General features: G+C 45.0%; 1 protein-coding gene across 1 annotated transcript in view; it reads left to right on the top strand.

Moving 5' to 3' along the window:
* The first annotated feature begins 7,498 nt into the window (after positions 1 to 7,498).
* Positions 7,499 to 21,032, top strand: part of STARD7 (StAR related lipid transfer domain containing 7) — a 39,124-nt gene continuing 25,590 nt past the window's right edge. Inside the window, exon 1 of the mRNA XM_053588722.1 lies at positions 7,499 to 8,202. Coding sequence (XP_053444697.1) covers positions 7,904 to 8,202 — 299 coding nt within the window. The 5' untranslated portion in view covers positions 7,499 to 7,903. The remainder of the gene's footprint in view (positions 8,203 to 21,032) is intronic.

The raw sequence follows: 21,032 nt of genomic DNA, 5'->3' as shown, positions 1-21,032 counted from the left end.
GCCCTAAAGAATTATCTTTCATTACTAACTACTTTTTTTTTTTTTTTGGTTTTTTGGCCAGGGCTGGGTTTGAACTCACCACCTCTGGCATATGGGACCGGCACCCTACTCCTTGAGCCACAGACGCCGCCCATTACTAACTACTTTTTTTTTTTGAGACAGAGTCTCAAGCTATTGCCCTGGGCAGAGTGCCATGGCGTCACAGCTTACAGCAACCTCCAAATCTTGGGCTTAATCGATTCTCTTGTCCCAAGTAGCTGGGACTACAGGTGCGTGCCATAATGCCCAGCTATTTTTTTTGGTTGTATTTGTCATTGTTGTTTGGCAGGCCCAGGCTAGATTCAAACCCGCCAGCTCCAGTGTATATGGCTGGCACCCTAGCTGCTTGAGCTATAGGCACCAAGCCATTACCAATTACTTATTTATGTGAGTAAGTTTTCTTAGTGCTAGTTCACTAAAAATGAAAACTAGGAGATTCAGTGATTAACACTGTATTTAACAGCCTAGCATAGGTGTAATATTCAATCAATGATTTTAACTGAGAAAAATTATTAGTCCTATATATCTTATGAAAAATGTCCAAAAAATTTTTATGATTAATATTTATTTATTGGCCAGGCATATTGGTTTATACCTGTAATCCTAGGCTGAGGCAGGACAGCTTGAGGCCAGAAACTTGGTATCAGCCTGGGCAAAGTAGTGTGACTCCATCTCTACTAAAAAAACAAATGCTAAGCAAGGTAGCATACACCTGTAGTTTAAGCTACTCAGGAGGCTGAAACAGGAGGATCCCATGAGCCCAAGAGTTCAAGGTTGCAGTGAGCTATGATTGTGCCACAGTCCTCTAGCCTGGGCAACAGAGCAAGATCCAAAAAAACAAAAAAAAACCCTGGAAGATAAAAAAAATTATTTATTGATATTTGATATATATGTTGTTCAAATCTTATGTATACATAATAATAGAAATAAAAATTCAGTCTAGAAAAATTAGCACTTGCTTATAATCAAAAGAAATTAAAAATATTTAATTTCTATTTTGTGTGTGCACGTATGAGACAGACATATAATAGGGGATCAATAAAGAATTAATGCTGTAAATATATTTCATTAGGATAAAATTCTTTTTTTTTTTTTTTTTTTGTAGAGACAGAGTCTCACTTTATGGCCCTCGGTAGAGTGCCGTGGCCTCACACAGCTCACAGCAACCTCCAACTCCTGGACTTAAGTGATTCTCTTGCCTCAGCCTCCCGAGTAGCTGGGACTACAGGCGCCCGCCACAACGCCCGGCTATTTTTTGGTTGCAGTTTGGCCGGGGCCGGGTTTGAACCCGCCACCCTCTGTATATGGGGCCGGCGCCTTACCGACTGAGCCACAGGCGCCACCCCTAAAATTCTTTTTTTTGAGACAGAGTCTCACTATGTTGCCCTCAGTAGAGTGCCGTGGCATCACAGCTCACAGCAACCTCAAACTCTTAGGCTTAAGTGATTCTCATGCCTCAGCCTCCCATGCAGCTGGGACTATAGGTGCCCACCACAATGCCTGGCTATTTTTTGTTGCAGCTGTTGTTGTTTAGTTGGCCCAGTCTGGGTTCAAACCCACCAACCTCAGTGTATGTGGCTGGTACCATAACCACTGTGTGCTGAGCCTAGGATAAAATTCTGTAGAGAAAGCAGATAAAGGGGAAAAGTAACAATGTAACACTTGCAGGGCATTGCCTGTGGCTCAAAGGAGTAGGGCACGGGCCCCATATGCCAGAGGTGGTGGGTTTAAACCCAGCCCCAGCCAAAAACTGCAAAAAAAAAAAAAAAAAGACAGGAAAAGAACAATGTAACACTTCCAACTCTTTAAAAAGTTTATTTATTTTTTATTGCCCTTAGTAGAGTACTTTGACTTCATAGCTCACAGTATCTCAACCCCCCATCACCACCATGGCCCACTCAGGAATTTTTTTTTTTTTTTGTAGAAACAGAGTCTCACTTTATGGCCCTCAGTAGAGTGCCGTGGCCTCACACAGCTCACAGCAACCTCCAACTCCTGGGCTTAAGCGATTCTCTTGCCCCAGCCTCCCGAGTAGCTGGGAGGAATTTTTTTTTTTTTAGCAACCTCAAACTCTTCAGCTAAAGTGATCCTCTTGCCTCAGCCTTCCAAGTAGCTAGAACTATAGACGCCTGTTTTAGAGATGGGGTCTTATTGTTGCTCAAGCTGGTCTCAAACTCCTGAGCTCAAGCAACCCACCCGCCTCAGCCTCCCAGAGTGCTAGGATTGTAGGTGTGTGCCACCATGCCCAGCCTTATGCTGTTTTCTTAAAAAAGAATAATGGTGTGGGGTGGCGCTGTGGCTCATATACCGAGGGTGGCAGGTTTAAACCCAGCCCTGGCCAAACTGCAACAAAAAATAGCCAGGCTTTGTAGCAGGCGCCTGTGGTCCCAGCTACTCAGAAGGCTGAGGCAAGAGAATCGCCTAGCCCAGGAGTTGGAGGTTGCTGTGAGCTGTGTGACACCACGGCATTCTACCAAGGGCAATAAAGTGAGACTCTGTCTCTACAAAAAAAAAAAAAAAAAAAAGAAGAGGAAGAATGGTGTGTACAAAGTCGCTATGGTATGGATTCTGTTGGATGAGTCTGAAAGTGATGTAACATTTTAATTTTTTTTTTTTTCTTTTGGCCGGGGCTGGGTTAGAAACCGCCACCTCCGGCATATGGGACCGGCGCCCTACTCCTTGAGCCACAGGCGCTGCCCGTAACATTTTAATTTTAAAATATTAATAACATTTACAAGGCTGGGCATGGTGGCTCATGCCTGTAATCCTAGCACTCTAGGAGGCTGAGGACGGTAGATTGCTTGAGCTCAGGAGTTCAAGACCAGCCTGAGCAATAGCGAGACCCAGACTCTACTAATAATAGAAAAACTGAGGCAAGAGGCTTGCTTGAGCCCAAGAACTTGAGATTGTTGTGAGCTATGATGCCACAGCACTCAAAGTGCCAGAGTGAGACTCTGTCTCAAGAAAAAAAATATCACAATATTCTAGAAATGGTATCATTTGCAATCACTTAAACTCATGAAGAATCTTGGATCAACTTAAAAACATGTAAAGAAGGAATATAATTTTACAATATTTTTCTGGGGATGCATAAAAAATTTGTTTATAATAGATAGGAAGGGAGGTTATCCTAGAGGGTACTGTTTGGATGTGAAAAAAAAATGGTTGAGAGAATGGTACAGAAGAATTGGTTTTTAAATTCTAAAGAATTGATAGAGAGGTATAGAAATAGAGAAGCAGTGGCTTGGTTTCAGGAGTACTTGCAGATGCTCAAGTCCCTGATATAGAATGGTGTAGTATTTGCATATAACCCCTCCCATTTTCCCACATACTTTAGATCTCTAGGTTATTCATAATACTTACTAGGATGGAAATACTATGTAAATAGTTGTTACGTTGTATTGTTTAGGGACTAATGACAAGAAAAAAGTCTGCATGTTCAGTACAGATGCAATTGTTTTTTTCAAATAGTTTCCATACCTAATTGGTTGAATCCACTGAAGTGGAACCCATGGATACAGAGGGCTGACTGCATATGACATTCCCTCTTTTTTTTTTTTTTTTTTTGAGACAGAGCCTCAAGCTGTTGCCCTGGGTAGAGTACCATGGCGTCACAGCTCACAGCAACCTCCAACTCCTAGGTTCAAGCAATTCTCCTGTCTCTGCCTCCGGAGTACCTGGGACTATAGGCGCAAACCACAACGCCCGGCTATTTTTGTTGTTGTTGCAGTTTGGCGGGGGCCGGGTTTAAACCTGCCACCCTTGGTATATGGGGCTGGTGCCCTACTCACTGAGCCACAGGTGCCACCCAACATTATTATTTATTAAGGAATCTACTTTTGCAACAGTCAAGAAGCCCAGGCCTAGTTAACAGTGATGAGTTCTGGAGGTAACTACACCTCACTTTTAATTTTCTGGTTAGTCACTGTATTCTCCATTGCCCACAACTAAAAATGAAATTCATGAGACCTCAGTCCCTGCCCTCCTATTTCTTGGCAATTGCCAAAGCCAACTATGTAGGAGGCTTTTCAGAAGACAAGGTAGTCTTTCCAGAAGAAAAACCCTCCTCCACTTTGCTTTTCCAGGCAGACAGCAACCCCAAACCACATGGGACTTGGGCCTTGCATAGGCCTCAAGGACTCCTTTTAATCAAGGGAAACAAGACAGCAGGAAAGTTCACCCTTCCCCCCACTGGCCTCCAAGCCATCTGATTATCATTGAAAAAAGCCTGGCTCAGGCAGATGGCATGCCGGTGATGGAGGCCATGGGCAGGTCCTGCAGAGGCAGCTAGCTAGGTTCTCCTCAAGGAATCACCATGTTTGGCTATCTGCAGCAGTGTCCATCAGGGAACCTTGCTTCTTGCCATCTGTACCTGGATATGCTTACACAGTGCCCTATGGTCACCTATCAGCTTCTTTGAGTGAACTCCTAGTAGGAACTGGGTGTTTTCCAAGGAATCTGACATGGTAAACTCAATGATCCCTCACATCACTGAGATGTTCACAGACTCCTTTCCTCCATACAGAATTATAATGGACCCTCCTTTGCAGTGAAGGTAACCCAGCAAGTAAATAAAGCCCTATACCTAGAATGAAAATGATCAGAAGCAAAACCTTGAGTTCATACCAAAGTAAAGTATGGAGGGGTCAGCCTTAGGTGATCTAAAGTATATGAGAGGCTTGGCACCCATAGCACAGTGGTTATGGTGCCAGTCACATGCACCGAGGCTGGCAGGTTCAAATCCAGCCCTGGCCTGGTAAACAGGGGTAGGGTTGATAACAACTACAACCAAAAAATAGTCGGGCATTGTGGCGGGTGCCTGTAGTCCCTGCTACTCAGGAGGCCGGGGCAAGAGAATCGCTTAAGCCCAAGAGTTTGAGGTTGCTATGAGCTGTGATGCCACGGCACTTTACCGCAGGTGACACAATGAGACTCTGTCTCAAAAAAACAAACAAAAAAAAGAAAAATATACGAAAAAAAGAAAAAAAAATGTTGATATTTTTTTTCTTTTTTTGCAGTTTTTGGTTGGGGCTGGGTTTGAACCCACCACCTCCAGTATATGGGGGCACCCTACTCCTTTGAGCCACAGGCGCTGCCCGATATTTTCTTTTTCTTTTTTTTTTTGCGATAGTCTCACTTGCCTTGTTAAAGTGCTATGACATCTTAGCTCACAGCAACCTCAAACTCTTGGGTTCAAGTGATCCTCTTGCCTTAGCCTCCCAAGTAGCTGGGATTATAGGCGCCCACTACAATGCCTGGCTATTTTTCTTTCCTAACCACTAGACTATGGGAACACCTGGCTATTTTTAGAGACGGGTTCTCTCTCTAGCTCAGGCTAGTCTCAAACCTGTAAGCTCAGACAATCCACCTGCCTTGGCCTTCCAAGTGCTGGGATTACAGGCGTGAGCCATTGCGCCTGGCCTGAAAATGCTGGTATTTCCACTAATCCTTTTTGGTTATTTATTCTATCATAGGATACAAGGACAACTACTTAGAGAGGATTTCCCCAGGCTATCACCTTTTCTATTGATCTGTCTTGCTGTTGGGTGTGTTACCCCAAAGCTCATTTGGTATTATTTCTTTTCTTTTTTTTTTTTGTAGAGACAGAGTCTCACTGTACCGCCCTCGGGTAGAGTGCCATGACATCACACGGCTCACAACAACCTCTAACTCTTGGGCTTACACGATTCTCTTGCCTCAGCCTCCCGAGCAGTTGGGACTACAGGCGCCCGCCACAAGGCCTGGCTATTTTTTTTTGTTGCAGTTTGGCCGGGGCTGGGTTTGAACCCGTCACCCTCGGCATATGGGGCCGGCGCCCTACTACTGAGCCACAGGCGCTGCCTTTTTTTTTTTTTTTTGAGACAGTCTCACCATATGGCCCTCAGTAGAGTGCTGTACCCTCACAGCTCACAGCAACCTCAAATTCTTGGGCTTAAGTGATTCTCTTTCCTCAGCCTCCCGAGTAGCTGGGATTTGAGGTGCCCGCCACAATGCCCTGCTATTTTTTATTATTGTTTTGTTGTTTAGCAGGCTGGGGCCAGATTCAAACCCTCCAGCCCCAGTGTAGTTGGCGGGCACCCTAACCATTGAGGAACAGGTGCCCAGTCCGGTACAACTATTTCTGTACTTGATTTCCGATTTTGCAGAAGCTGGTCTCTTCCATCACCTCCAGGCTACAACTAATACCTGTGTATTAGTTTCCCATGTTTCTTTTCTAACCCAGCGCTGTATGAGACATTGTGTGCAAGGAGACAGTCCATTTCACCTTGTCAATCCTCACAGTTGTAGTTATTGCTTATGCCCTTTCACTTGGTAATCTGTTCATCTAAACTCACTCTAATTCAGCAGGAAGCAGCTTGAGGACTATGTTGCCCCTCCTCCCATAGTATAGAAGAGTAAAATTGACAGTGGGTAAGATGTAACAGAGAAAATGGCCTGAAAAAGTGTAAGTGTTTTCTGTCTTTTCAAAACACCCCCTACCCTTTCTTTTTTGGAGACAGTCTCACTTTATCACCCTCAGTAGTGTGCTGTGGCGTCGCAGCTCATAGCATTCTCAAACTCTTGGGCTTAAGCGAGCCTTCCAAGTAGCTGGGGCTAGAGGCGCCAGCCACAACGCGCAGCTGTTTTTTTGGTTGTAGCTGTCATCGTTTGGCAGGACCGGGCTGGATTCGAACCTGCCAACTCCGGTGTATGTGGCTGGCGCTCTAGCCCCTGAGCTACAGGGGCCGAGCTACCAGTCTTACTCTTTATTTTTTTGTGTGTGTTTGGCCGGGGCTGGGTTTGAACCCACCACCTCCGGCATATGGGACCGGCACCCTACTCCTTGAGCCACAGGTGCCGCCCCACTCTTACTCTTTTTAACAACTAAAATCTACATTCCCTACCTCAGCAGGATAGTGCCCTTTGTTCCTTGTGCCACAGGAGATGGGATAAAATCCGGGGGTGGGGGGCAGAAGTCACAAGATTGTCATAGTCAAAAATGGGATGAATAGACCCGCTGCAGGACTCGATTCACCAGAGGTGTCTTCACCGCCCCCCACCTCAAGCTGGCATACCCATAGAGGCACACTCGCCCTGCCTTCTAATAAGAGAATTTTATGATACTTTTGCTTCTGGGTGTGCGAAGACCACACCCACCACTCTGGACTCTAATAAGAGAATGGGGAGACATTACCCCGCCTTTTGGCACTGAACACCACGCAGGATTCTAACAGGCACCTGGCCCGCTTCTCGGTGGTGTGGGGTCCGCGCCCGAAGATGGCGGCAGCAGCAACAGGGTCCGCGGGTCACTTTCCGAGACGCCCTTGACTGCTCTAGCCGCCGTGCCACCTACCTTGCTAGCAGCCTGCCCCGGCACGCTGAGCGAAGGGGCGGGAGAGAGCAGTGATGAGCATTTGGCGGCGCCAATGAGCACGCAGAAGCCCGGGTTACACCCAATCAGGACCCGAGCGGCAGAGACCCGGTAGGTTGCAGACGGGCTGCGTGTGTGGCGGACGCGGAACGCGCGGGAGCTTTCTTGCTGCTCGCTCCGAGCTATCTACTGCGCTGCTTTCCGAGCTCTCTGCACCACAGTCTCCGGCGCGGGCCAGAGGAAGCCAAGGAGCAGGGGAGAGCCAACGGTCCGGCAGGTCTGTGGCCCGAGTTCAGGAGGGCCTCGTGCAGCGGTCGCGGGCAGTCCCCGCGGCTGCTGCCATGACCGACTCTCCCCAGAGGGGACTCTTTAGCGTTTGCTGCAGAGAGAGATGAGGGGCGGCTTCTGGCTGCAGGATTGTGAGACGGGTCAGTGGCCGGCCAGTTAGGGGGACGCTGCACCTGCATCCTACTGGACAGGCTCATTTGGTTCCAGAGGCTCGCACGGGACAGCATGTTCCCGTGGAGGCCGCCTGCCGCCCTCTTCGCCTGGCTGGCGGGGGCACGGGGCGGGGGCCTACTGGCCCTGCTGGCCAATCAGTGCCGCTTCGTGACGGGCCTGCGCGTGCGGCGCGCACAGCAGATCGCGCAGCTCTACGGCCGCCTCTACTCGGAAAGCTCGCGCCGCGTCCTCCTCGGCCGCCTCTGGCGCCGGCTGCACGGCCGCCCTGGCCATGCCTCTGTCTTGATGGCGTCGCTCGCCGGCGTCTTCGTGTGGGACGAGGAGAGGATCCAAGAGGAGGAGTTGCAGAGGTGGGTTTCGGGGCGAGCTCATTCCTTTGCGGTGGAGCCGAGGAACGGCCAGGCGGGAGGCTGGGACGTGTGAACCCTGGGGCCTGCTCTAGAGTTCAGCATCGCCTGTTTACTTGGCAGATCTTTAAGTGGCGATGTTGTAGATTGCACCTGTTTTCAGCACACTGCCTTATATTGCCCCAGTGTGTTAATTTGATTTGTCAGATTATAAATAAGAACTGGAAATGTTGGTTAGTTTAGGAGGAAGACTTCGTTTTCAGTGGGGAGAGCATGACACTAAAGAAACAGCATTGTAGAAATAAAGTAGATATCAAAGGCAGAGAGGCCATTATCCAAGTAATCTTTAACACACCCAGAAAGGTGAAAATTCCAAAACAGATTTTAAACTTGACCTAAGGGTGTAATTCTGCACTTTACAAAATAAACTTCAATCCAGATGGGATTCAGGCCTTGTGAGAAATGCGAGGAGAGCTCTCTGTCATTGTGATTCACGTCGTGGCAGAATTAAGAGGCTGGAGAGGATTTTGTCCTGCTTGCACAAACCCAGTAGTCCAGACATTTTGACCTTTAAGAATTAGGTCAGATTTTTTTTCTTCTTTAACTAGAACTTAGGAAATACTGTCACTAGGCTGTGAAGACACGCTGTCATCACCAAAACTTCTGTGTGAAAAACCAAGTACCATTGATTGAATGTTAATCTAGTTCTGAGTCCAAGACTTTATTGTTTTCAGGTAATCTCATGGGGAACTTTTGCTGTAGCTCTTTCTTTACATTGTCTCTGTATTTCTTTTCATTTCTTTTTATTCTTTTGAGACAGTCTCACAATGTTGCTCTCAGTAGAGTGCCATGCGGTCAAGGCTCACAGCAACCTCAAACTCTTGGGCTTAAGCAAATCTCTTGCTTCAGCCTCCCAAGTAGGTGGGACTACAGGCACCTGCCACAGACACCTGGCTATTTTTTGTTGTAATTGTCATTGTTGTTTAGCTGGCCCTGGCTGGGTTCCAACCCCGCCAGCCTCAGTGTTTGTGGCTGGCTCCAGAGCCACTGTGCTATGGTGCCAAGCCTGCTTTTTTTTTCCAGTTTTTGGCCAGGGCTGGGTTTGAATCTGCCACCTCCGGCATATGGGGCTGGTGCCCTATTACTTGGAGCCACAGGCGCCACCCTCAAGCCTGTATTTCTTTCTAACAGATAGATAGTCTTAAACTGTGCCTTCCCTTCACACAAGCATTGTGTGTCTAAATCCTAAAACTGTGATTTCAAGAACTAGGCAGAGTCCCTCTTGTGATAGTTCCCACACTGATCTGTTTATTTTAGATACTTCTTCAACAGAGAGGCAACCTGTTATTCTACATTTTTGGTTAGGCTTAAAATGGAAATACTCCAGGAATAAAGTTTAGTGGCCTGTTTGGGAGGTTAACACCCAGGCAGACTATTTGGGCCTCACTGTGAATTCTGAGTAAGTACACAAGTCTATCTTAAGAACCAGGGCTACTATTCCTAGTAGGAAAGATAAATTTTATAAATGTGGTTTAAAATCATGACTACAATCTTATTCACAAAAAAGTTAACATGAAAACATGATGTGTATTTTGCCTAATTTCTATTAGCATTCTTTTGCTATTTGGCCATTTGTTCTAATCCAATGGTTCTCAACCTTCCTAATGCTGCAACCCTTTAATACAGTTCCTCATGTTATGGTGACCTCCAACCATAAAATTATTTTCGTTGCTACTTCATAACTGTAATTTTGCTACTGTTATGAATCGTAATGTAAATATCTGATATGCAGGATGATCTTAGGTGACCCCTGTGAAAGGGTCGTTCGACCCCCAAAGGGGTTACGATCCACAGGTTGAGAACCCTGTTCTGATCAGTCTTAGGTATAAAAAAATAAAATAGGAAGAAACCTATTAAATGGAGAAATTATCAATTAACTGTTTGAATTTTCATTCTTTTTCTTCTCTTCTTTCTTCTTTTCTTTCTCTCTCTCTCCCTTTCCTTTCCTTCCTTTTCCTTCTGTTGTCCTGTGTAGAGTGTCCTGGTGTCATAGCTCACAACCTCAAACTCTTGGGCTCAAGACATCCTCTTGTCTTAGCCTGTGGAGTAATTGGGACTACAGGCATGCGCTACCACACCTCTGCTAGTTTTCTCTATTTTTACTAGAGACAGGGTATCGGATCTTACTCAGGCTGGTCTCAAGCAGTCCTCTCACTTCGGCCTCCCAGAGTGCTAGGATTACAGGCGTGAGCCACCTTGCCTGGTTACTTTCATTCTGTTTTTAATGGTGAAATACCCTTCTTCTAAAGTTAAGTATGAGAGGAAATTCCCCACTGAAACTTCTTGGGGAAGAGGAGAAAGACTATAAAGGAACTTTGGGGTGCAAAAGAGAGGGAGAGAGGGGACTGTTTGGGGTGGGAGTTGAATAATATTAGAGTTTTAGTGGTAATGAATGACACTTGTAGGCTTATTTTATGCTTTTTTTTTTTTTTTTGAGACAGAGTCTCAAGCTGTCACCCTCAGTAGAGTACTGTGGTGTCACAGCTCACAGCAACCTCCAACTCTTGGGCTTAAGCCATTCTCTTGCCTCAGCCTCCCAAGTAGCTGGGACTACAGGCGCCTACCACAAGGCCTGGCTGTTTTTTGATTGTAGTTGTCGTTGTTTGGTGGATTCCTACCCACCAGCCTCAGTGTGGTCACTGCTTGAGCTACAGGCACAGAGCCATTTCATGTGTTTTTTTTTATGGCTGATAGTTTCTGGAGCCTTTGTTTAGCAGTTTTCTAATTTCAGAAGCTAGAGGGGAAAATGAGATAGGAAATGAACTTAGTAAATAAACAATTGATTAGTAGTCACTATTCACCATGGCAGAGAGATAAGAGTCAGAGAGATAAGAGGCAAAGAGATAAGACCGGTTGATGACCGGTTAGATATTCATTTTATTTCACTCTCTTTGGATCTTCTGTGCAACCTGGGAACAGTTGGAAACACTCTTGGTTCTAATCCAACTCCTAAAATCATAAAGAGGCACATTGCTTTGAGTTAACCAGTTTTAGAATTTCAGAAGCTTAGAGGAAGGCTAGTCTGAACACTTTCAAGCTGCCTTTTGACACTCCCCTTCTTTGGAGTTGTTACATAGTAAAGGACCTTATTTAACGTTTCATTGTACAGTTGGTGCTTGAATTTAGTTTTTCGTGTACTTAAGATCAAGATGTCCATCTTGAAAATCTTTTTATTTCTTTTTTTTTTTTTATTTCTTTTAAACATTTGTTACCGTGATAGGGAAGCAGATAATATGCTATTCAACAACTACATCTTTGTTCTGACAGTTTGTTAAGTTTACGTTTTATTGAATAAACTGTTCTGGGTATAGGTCGACTTATTTGCTTGGTGCTTAAGTACTCCATTTGCTTTAAAGTAAGCACTGCTGAGGTTGTCCTAGCTAGCTTGGAATCTCTTGGATTTTGTTTGTTCTAGTGAGATTAATTTTGGGTAGTTTCCAAAGGAATACAGTTTAAGTGTATCTGTCCCACGTGTATTTCCATTGTTAATGGAAGGAAATCAGGCTTGTCACATGGTCTCTACATCACAGGCTTTGGCTGGTATGTGCTGTTTCTGTACCAACTGCCCAGGCTGTTGCCCTCTTGGTTAAGCAGTTGTGCCCAATTTTGCTGTTGCCCTCTTGGTTAAGCAGTAGTGTGCAAGATGTGTTTTTGAATGTGTGTCTTAAAGTGGCATGTATTTTCATTATGTTATTTCAGTTCTTATTCAGAATGAAAAAGCATAAACTTGCTTTCTTTTGTGTTTAAGAATATCTTACCAAATAGGATCTTATTAATAATGCAATAGCAAGAAAATTTGAGAGAAGAAATCAGTTGTACAAAGTGATTTTGACTTGGCTGCTAGGGTGAGGTATAGAAATCAGATTTTTTTTTTCTAGACAGTCTCACTTTGTCACCCTTAGCTCACAGCAACCTCAAACTCTTGGGTTCAAGTGATCCTCTTGCCTCAGCCTCCCAAGTAGCTGGGACTACAGGTGCCTGCCACAGTGCCCAGCTATTTTTTTTTTTTTTGCCGTTTTTGGCCGAGGTTGGGTTTGAACCCACCACCTCCAGCATATGGGGCCTGTGCCCTACTCCTTTGAGCCACAGGCGCTGCCCCCAGCTATTTGTTGTTGTTATTGTTGTTGTTGTTGTTGTTTAGCAGGCTCCAGCTGGGTTTGAACCTGCCAGCCCCAGTGTATGTGGTTGGCTCCCTAACCACTGAGCTGCTGGCTGGGTGCCAAGCCAGAAATCAGATCTTTTAATATTTGGGCTAGTATTCTTACCAGTTGTCTTCAATTAAATCAGCAAAAAAGGTTGGATGTAGTGGCTTCCACCTGTAATCCTAGCTATTGGCTTGTAGTCCCAGCAATATAGGAGGGTGAGGCAGGAGGATCACTTGAGCCCAGGAATTCAAGTTTGCAGTAAACCATGGTGAGGCCGCTGTACACAGCCTGGGCAACACACATACCAAACCTTTCAGTCAGTGTTTTTGGTGCTGTCTGGCATTCTGTGAGCCCAGGAACGAATAGGATCAAAAAGGGGAAGGATGTTAAGCAATATGAAAGGAGCGGGATGCAGTGTGTAGTTGTGGCTTGTGCCTGTAATCCTAGCTCTCTGGGAGGCTGAGGTGAGTGAATTGCTTGAGCTCAGGAGTTGGAGACCAGGCTGAGCAAGAGCGAGATCCAGTCTCTACTAAAAATAGAAAAACTTGGGTGTGTGGTGCATGCCTATAGCCCTGGCTACTAGGCAGGAGGATTGCTTGAGACCAGGAGTTTGAGATTGCTGTGAGCTTTGATGACCTGACAGCACTCCACCCAGGGCAACTGAGCGAAACTGTCAAAAAAAAAAAAAAAAGTATGAAAGGCTGGGGGAAAATGTTCCATTAATCCCTCATCTTTTTGAAAAATTTCTTTCTCCCCTCCCCTCTTCATTGTTCCCCACCCCTTTTTCTTTTTTAGCTTTGTTACCTGAGCAAAAGGGCAATGGCATGATCATAGCTTACTGCAGCCTCAAACTTCTGGGCTCAGTCTCCCAGTAGCTGGAACTACACGGGGACATCGCCATACTCAGCTTATTTTTCAATTTGTTGTGGAGACCACATCGCTTTGTTGCTCAGGCTGGTCTTGAACTCCTGACCTCAAGCAATCCTCCCTGCCTTGGCCTTCCAAAATGCTAGGATTACAGGTGTGAGCCACCATGCTCGGCCCCACCTTTTAAAAAGTTAAAGTTCAGGGTGCCTCTTGTGGCTCAGTGGGCAGGGCGCCGTCCCCGTATACCAAGGGTGGTGGGTTCAAACCTGGCCTCGGCCAAACTGAAAGAAAAAATAGCCGGGAGTTATGGCAGGCACCTGTAGTTCCAGCTACTTGGGAGGCTGAAGCAAGAGAATCGTCTAAGCCCAGGAGTTGGAGATTGCTGTGAGCTGTGTGATGCCACGGCATTGTGGGCGATAAAGTGAAACTGTCTCTACAAAAAAAAAAAAAAAAAGTTACAATTCATTGCTCTAGAAATTTGAGTGATAAGTGCCAGGGAAGTTTCATTAAGAAAATTGGTGTGGTCTCAGTGCCTGTAGCTCAGCTAGTAGGTGCTAGCCACATACCCCAGGGCTGGTGAGTTGGAACCTGACCTGAGCCTGCCAAACAATGACAACTACAACAAAAAAATAGCCGAGTGTTATGGTGGGTGCCTGTAGTCCCAGCTACCTGGGAGACTGAGGCAAGAGAATTGCTTAAAGCATTCCCATGCCCATGGCTCGGTGGTTAAAGTGCCAGCCACATGCACCAGGGCTGGTGGGTTCGAGCCCAGCCCAGGCCTGTTAAACAACAATGACAACTACAACAAAAAAATAGCCAGGTGTTGTGGCAGGCGCCTATAGTCCCAGCTCTTTGGGAGGCTGAGGCAAGTGATTTACTTAATAAGCCCAAGAGTTTGAGGTTGCTATGAGCTGTGATTCCACGGCACTCTACCGAGGGCAACAATGAAACTATCTCAAAAAAGAAAAGAAAAGAAAAAAATAGGTGTGACCAGCACAGTGGCTCATACCTGTAATCCTAGCACTGTGGGAGCCTGAGGTGGGTGGATTGCTTGAGCTCAGGAGTTTCATACTAGCCTGAGCAAGAGCAAGACCCCTGTCTCTATTAAAAATAGAAAAACTGAGGCAAAAGTATCACTTGAGTCCAAGAGCTGGAGTTTGCTGTGAGCTGTCATGACATCATACCATTCTACCCAACGACTCTGAGTCTCAAAAAAAAAAAAAAAAAAAGAAAAGTTTGTGTCCTTTCACCTAATGGGCACAATGCAAGTGTATATATATGGCACACCTCCTGGGTCAGGAGCCCCACTACAACTTGGACTCTATAACAAATGCAAACAACACAACCTAATAGTCTGTGTCTTTATATTAATCTAAAAGTAAAGAAAACAAAAAACTAGGCTGGATGCAGTGGCTCATGCTTCTAATCCTAGTACTCTAAGGAGGCTAAGGTGGGTGGATTGCCTGAGCAAGAACGAGACCCTATCTCTACTAAAAATAGAAAAAAAAAACTAGCAGGGATGTAGTCCCAGCTCCTCCAGGGGCTAAGGCAAAAGGATGTCTTGGGCCCAAGAGTTTGAGGTTGCTGTGAGCTATGACACCAGGGCAACAGAATGAGACTTTGTTTAAAGAAAAAAAAAAAGAAAATTAGCTATTTTCCCATTTCTTTCAGTGCATAAGATAAACTTTTCAGTACGTTATTAACTAGATAAATGATAACATAAAGTCCTTTTTTTTTTTGTAGAGACAGAGTCTCACTTTATAGCCCTCGGTAGAGTGCCGTGGCCTCACACAGCTCACAGCAACCTCCAACTCCTGGGCTTAGGCGATTCTCTTGCCTCAGCCTCCCGGATAGCTGGGACTACAGGCGCCTGCCATAACGCCCGGCTATTTTTTTGGTTGCAGTTTGGCTGGGGCCGGGTTTGAACCCACCACTCTCGGTATATGGGGCCGGTGCCCTACCCACTGAGCCACAGGCGCCGCCCTCCTTTTTTTAATTTTTATTTATTTTTGTTTTGAGACAGAGTCTCAAGCTGTCGCCCTGGGTAGAGTGCTGTAGCGTCACAGCTCACAGCAACTTCAAGCTCTTGGGCTTAAGCAGTTCTCTTGCCTCAGCCTTCCAAGTAGCTGGGACTACAGGCGCCCATTACAATGCCTGGCTATTTTTTTTTTTTTTTTTAAGAGACAGAGTCTTATTTTATTGCCTTCGGTAGAGTACTGTGGCGTCACAGCTCACAGCAACCTCCAACTCCTGGCCTTATGTGATTCCCTTGCCTCAGCCTCCCGAGTAGCTGGGACTACAGGTGCCCATCACAATGCCCAGCTTTTTTTTTTTTTTCCTTTGGTTGCAGTTTGTCTGGGGCCAGATTTGAACCCTCCACCCTCAGTATATGGAGGTACCCTACCCCCTGAGCCACAGGCGCTGCCTGCCTGGTTATGTATTTGTCGGAGTTGTCATTGTTGTTTAGCTGGCCATGGCCAGGTTTGAACCTGCCAGCCTCGGCGTAGGTGATTGGTGCTGTAACCACTGTGCTATGTGTGAGCCAACTTCTTTTGTCTTAAAGGAATTTTGGGTTTTTTCCTCGTCAGTCACTTCTGGGTAATTTATTGGTAGAACCTTGTTAGGTTATCAGAACCACGTTAAAAGTGAACTTCAGTTTTTTGAGATCATTTTTATTATATTACCATTAACTAGTTGCCTCAGAACTGCAATGAGCCAGTTGATGTTTTTTATTTCTAGGTGCATCCATATCTGTAGTACTTGAAAGTCTCTAACTTTGACAATTTGGAATTTAAGGAAGGGATTATGTTTGTAAAGTGAGGCAGTTGTCTTATTGTAGGGATGTCTTCATTTGAATCATTTTGGAGCCTTAGATCAAGCTCCATGCCAAAGGGCTGGGCCCTTAGATGAGCCAAATATTTTTACTCTTCCTCAGTTTTCATGGTTGTATGTTTTCAGTTTCCCTAGGTTTTAGTCCAGCCTTTTTCAAATATTAAAATGATTTTTTTTTTGGATGAAGGAAAGCATGGACTGCCTTTCCTTTATCCTTTTTCTAATCTGCTGATTTTGTTACTATTTTGGGAATAATCTCCTTTGCCCTTCTTTCCTTTCTTATTACTTGTTTAAGTCTCTTAGATATGAAGGTTAGACGCTGTCCTGGCCTAACAAGATTTGGCACAGTAGGGTAATGAGGTGTATGGAGAGAGGTTTTTCCTTTCTTCACATCTCATGTATGATAATGACTTTGTGCTTCTGTAGTAGTTTTTTTTGAGACAGAGTCTCACTATGTCGCCCTGGGTAGAGTGCCATAGTGTCACAGCTCACAGCAACCTCAAGCTTTTAGGCTTAAGCGAGTCTCTTGCCTCAGCCTCCCAAGTAGCTGGGACTACAAGCGCCCACCACAATGCCCGGCTGTGTTCTTTTTTTTTTTTTGTGTGTGGGGGTGTTGGAGTTGTCATTGTTTGGCAAGCTTGGGCTGGATTTGAACCTGCCAGCTCTGGTGTATGTGGCTGGCGCCCTAGCCGCTGAGCTTTAGGCACGGAGCCATGCTTCTGTAATGTTAATTATGTCTGTCATGTTAGCATTTAAAAGTTGAGACCCTTTAGGGATCTTCAACTTTGGGACAAAATAACTGTATTGTAATTTACATTTTCATGATGTAGTTTTGCTCTAGCATTCATAGTGTGCTATTGGAAGTATGAATGTCATGCCTTCACAAGGCATTTCCATCCCTTTTTCAGGGACTTACTGTCATAATTTTAATCAGAGCCACCTAGCGACCTTTAATTATAGAGAGAACCTGATTATACAGTAGATCAGAAGCTCTGAATCACCTTGAATCTTAGAAAGCCATTAAAAAATATTGCCTATAGTCATTAATTTTCTTTCTTTTTTTCTTTTTTTGAGGCCTCAGTAGAGTGCTGTAGCATCACAGCTCACAGCAACCTCAAACTCTTGGGTTTAACTGATTCTCTTGCCTCAGCCTTCCAAGTAGCTGGGACTACTTGTGCCTGCCACAACACCTGGCTATTTTTTGGTTGTAGTTGTTGTTTAGCAGGCCCAGGCTGGGTTCAAACCCGCCAGCCTCAGTGTATGTGGCTGGCACCTTACCCACTGAGCTATGGGCGCCACTGTCATTAATTTTCTTAAAACCTTATTAACTATGTAATTTTATAAGCCCTTGATGGTTTACTAAAATTTTGATAAGAATGATAGCCAGGTTGGGTACAGTGGCTGGGTGCTTATAAGTCCCAGCTACTTGAAAGGCTGAGGCAAGATCACTTGAGCCCAGGAGTTCGAGGCCAGCCAGAGCAACACAATTTTTTTCTTTCCTTTTTTTTGGAGACAAAATCTCACTTTGTTGCCTTGGTAGAGTTTGCTGGAGCCATAGCTCACAGCAGCCTCAAACTCTGTGCTTAAGAGTTCCTTTTGCCTCAGTCTCTCGAGTAGTTGAGACTACAGGCGCCTGCTATGACACCTGTCTAATTTTTCTTTTTAGTAGAGACAGGGTCTCAAGTTTGCTTAGTAGAGATGGGGTCTCACTCTTCCTCAGGCTAGTCTGGAACTCTTTAGCTCAAGCAATCCATCAGCACTAGGATTATAGTGAACCACTTTGCCTGGCTCCCTAAATTTATTATTTTAGAATATTTAAAACAGGAATGATTTTTAGGGGAGGTCCTTAGTTATTATTAAAGGATGCTTTACTAGTTCTAGAAAGTGCCATAATTAGTGCCATGTGATGCCTGAATTGATCTATGAGCAAATGTAGCTGTGGCTTTGCTTTTGCTTTCCTTTTTGCAATATCTAAATGCCTGCCGTAGGTTCTTTCCCTATACGTTTCTCATTGCCAGTTGTCAGTCCTTTTTTCTTTTCTTTTCTTTTTTCTGAGGCAGAGTCTTACTTTGTTGCCCTTGGTAGAGTGCTGTGGCATCCAAGAGCAACCCAAGAGCAACCTCCAGCTCTTGGGCTTAGGCGATTCTCTTGCCTCAGCCTCTTGAGTAGCTGGGACTACAGGCACCCGCCACAACACCTGGCAATTTGTTGTTGTTGTTGTTGTTGCCGTTTGGCTGGGGCCGGGTTTGAACCTGCCACCCTTGGTATATGGGGCTGGCGCCCTACTCACTGAGCCACAGGCGCCACCTTGTCAGTCCTTTTTTCAACTTTTAATTTCAATTTAAATCTTTTTTTTTTTTTTGTGTGTGTGTGTGTGTGTGTGTGTGTTTTTTGGCCGGGGCTGGGTTTGAACCCGCCACCTCCGGCATATGGGACCGGAGCCCTACTCCTTGAGCCACAGGCACTGCCCTCAATTTAAATCTTTTAAAAAATAGTGAAATAATTTTCATCAGAATATCAATGTAAATTGTACTGATCAGCATTTTGGTTGTAACAAAGAAACTGATTTTGGTTAACTTAAGCTAAAAAGGAATTAATCAGAAGAGTATTCGGCCATTTAGATCATTGCCAAGAAGCCCAGGATACAGGTTGGTAAGAACAACCAAGATCTGCAACAGGGATTATCTATTTGGGGCAGTGTTGCTGTTATTGTTTTCCCTAGATTGGTTGTTTTGCTGGATTTTCAACTCCTTCAAGACGACTAAGAATAATCTCCAAAAGATCCTGTGCTTTTGTGTTATTTCCTCAAGATTCAAAGTCTCTCCTAGAAGGCTATGCCAGTGGTTCCCAACCTTCCTAATGGTGCGACCCTTTAATACAGTTGTGGTGACCCCCAACCATAAAATTATTTTCATTGCTACTTCATAACTGTAATTTTGCTACTGTTATGAATCGTAATGTAAATATTTGGTATGCAGGATGGTCTTAGGTGACCCCTGTGAAAGGGTTGTTCGAGCCCCAAAAGGGTCGTGACCCTCAAGTTGAGAACCGCTGCTCTAACCTAACTTAAATTAGGAATGTTTTAAGTGCTAGGGGGTGGAAGGAGGCTGTATCGACTTGTTTGGGGGTTCTCCCCAAACAGGAACAGGTTTTAGACAGTCAGAATGACAAAATATTTCCCTATGTAAATATTTTCATCAAAATCCAAAGTTTAAAATTCAGTGAATTAGAATTTTAGAGCTAATAGGAACCTTGAAGAAATAATGTCCTCACTTTACAGGTAAAATGACTTGGATAAGATCACACAGCTAGTTGGCAAAAGAGCCAAGACTAGAATATAGCTCCCTAGACTCCATCATCTTTGGATTTCTTACTAACCTTTAATCTTGGATTGTCTATATATAACTCTGAGTTTTTGGCTTTTAAAGGAATATATTAATGTAATCTTTGAGTAAGAATTTGAATTATCAAGGCTGACTGCCTTACTATTATTATTATTATTTGAGACAAAGTATTACTATATCACTCTTTGTAGAATGTGGTGGCATCATAGCTCACAGCAACCTCAAACTCTTAGGGTTAAGTGATTCTCTTGCCTTAGCCTTCCAAGTAGCTGGGACTGCCACCACAACACCCAGCTATTTTTATGTTGTAGTTGGCATTGTTTGGGCCCATTGTTAGGCCTGGGCTGGGTTCAAACCTGCCAGCCCTGGTGTATGTAGCTGGTGCCCTAGCCACTGAGCTATAGGTGCCAAGTCATATTATTTGTGTTTATATATTCAGTTTATTCATTTTTTGAATCTGTGATGTTTATAAGGGATACAGTAGGACTAAAAGTACAAATATGAAAAAGATTGGTTCTAGGCCATTAGGGAATTCATAGTTTAGTAAGGAATATAGACATAAAGATTATAGTACAATGTGATATACCTTTATAGAGGAATAAAAATAAGTGCATATGGTTAACTCTGCCTAGAAGTTACCCTTGATCCTTATGTTTTTTGTTTTTTTTAGACAGAGCCCCTCAAGCTGTCGCCTTGTGTAGAGTACTATGGCATCATAGCTCACAGCAATCTCCAACTCCTGAGCTTAAGCAATTCTCTTGCCTCTGCCTCCCAAGTAGCTGGGACTAGAGGCACCTGCCACAGCACCTGGCTATTTTTTGGTTGCAGCCATCATTGTTGTTTGGCAGCCTGGGCTGGATTTGAACCCGCCAGCTCAGGTATATGTGGCTGGTGCCTTAGCTGCTTGAGCCACAGGTGCCTAGCCTTGTTTTTTTTTGAGACAGAGTTTCACTTTGCCACCCTTGGTAGAGTGTCATGGTGTCACACAGCTCACAGCAACCTCCAGCTCTTAGGCTTAGGCGATTCTCCTGCCTCCGCCTCCCAAGTAGCTGGGACCACAGGCGCCTGCCACAACGCCCAGCTATTTTTTGATTGTAGCCTGATTGTTGTTTGGCGGGCCCGGGCTGGATTCGAACCCGCTAGCTCAGGTGTATGTGGCTGACGCCTTAGCTGTTTGAGCCACAGGCACCGAGCCTTTTTTTTTTTTTAAATTGAGGTGGTATCTTTTTTTTTTTTTTTTTTTTTTTTGTAGAGACAGAGTCTCACTTTATGGCCCTCGGTAGAGTGCCGTGGCCTCACACAGCTCACAGCAACCTCCAACTCCTGGGCTTAAGCGATTCTCTTGCCTCAGCCTCCCAAGTAGCTGGGACTACAGGCGCCCGCCACAACGCCCGGCTATTTTTTGGTTGCAGTTTGGCCGGGGCCGGGTTTGAACCCGCCACCCTCGGTATATGGGGCTGGCGCCCTACCGACTGAGCCACAGGCGCCGCCCTGAGGTGGTATCTTGCTGTGTTGCCCAGGCTGGGCTCAAGTTATCATTCCATTTCAGCCTCCCAAGTAGGTGGATTACAGGCACGTGCCAGCA

Source organism: Nycticebus coucang, chromosome 4 (genome assembly GCF_027406575.1).
Source record: "Nycticebus coucang isolate mNycCou1 chromosome 4, mNycCou1.pri, whole genome shotgun sequence".
In the NCBI taxonomy this organism is placed as follows: Eukaryota; Metazoa; Chordata; class Mammalia; order Primates; family Lorisidae; genus Nycticebus; species Nycticebus coucang.
This window is presented reverse-complemented; position numbering and strand designations above follow the sequence as displayed.